This window comes from Octopus bimaculoides, chromosome 8, assembly GCF_001194135.2.
Source record: "Octopus bimaculoides isolate UCB-OBI-ISO-001 chromosome 8, ASM119413v2, whole genome shotgun sequence".
Lineage (NCBI taxonomy): Eukaryota > Metazoa > Mollusca > Cephalopoda > Octopoda > Octopodidae > Octopus > Octopus bimaculoides.
This window is the reverse complement of record NC_068988.1, coordinates 60055219-60056035: the sequence shown is the minus strand read 5'-3', so window position 1 is coordinate 60056035 and position 817 is coordinate 60055219. Positions and strand designations below refer to the sequence as shown.

General features: G+C 33.3%; 1 protein-coding gene across 1 annotated transcript in view; it reads left to right on the top strand.

The window, feature by feature from the left end:
• LOC106870920 (endothelin-converting enzyme homolog) overlaps positions 1-817 on the top strand; it is a 64321-nt gene that overhangs the window by 45752 nt on the left and 17752 nt on the right. The window contains exon 5 of the mRNA XM_052970149.1: positions 548-643. Within this exon, the coding sequence (XP_052826109.1) occupies positions 548-643 (96 nt within the window). The remainder of the gene's footprint in view (positions 1-547; positions 644-817) is intronic.

Below are 817 nucleotides of genomic sequence, written 5' to 3'. Positions count from 1 at the left end.
ATATATATATATATATATATATATACTTATATATACTTATATATGTATATGTGTGTGTATGCGTGTGTATGCGTGTGTATGCCGGTGTATGTATACCGCTACATATTTTCATATATATCAGTCACTGCGAGTGAGAAACATGGAGAGACAGATGGAAAGAAAGGGATGTTGATTACTGTTTACGATTTCGTATTATCAGTCTACAATGGAAGCCCGAGTTTTGTCTTTAAAAGTAGCCACAAGGAAGGAACAAGTAGAGTTAGTAAAATATTTTATAATTAAATGTAATGTGACTTAAACGGGTTAAGAACACATTAGATGCTATTCTTAAACGCACCGTGCATGAAGAAACAATAATGAAAATAAGAAGCTGGAAATCGACGGCCACAGCATCTTCGACCATAGATGTACTTCAAATGATTGACGTTCCATTTGCGTATATGTGAAGAGGTAACAAGTACAAGCGTTTTCATATACGTTAATTGACACTAATGGATTCAGAAATATGCTATTAAATTGATCACTGATAATGTTTTCTCTTCTCTAGGCCTTTTTGAAATGGAAGTCATCACAAAATGTTCACTATATGTTACCTGGCTTGCCACTTTCATCTGATCAACTATTTTTCCTCACGTTTGCCCAGGTAAGTGATTTACAATTTTTTTTTGTTTTCTTCTTCTTAGTGTCATATATATATATATATATATATATATGTGCGTGTGTGTGTGTGTCTGTGTGTTACATTCCATCAGTGATTGAAAATTCCGTTGCCAACGAAACAACATAAAGTAAATGATTATGGTACGTATACGTGTGT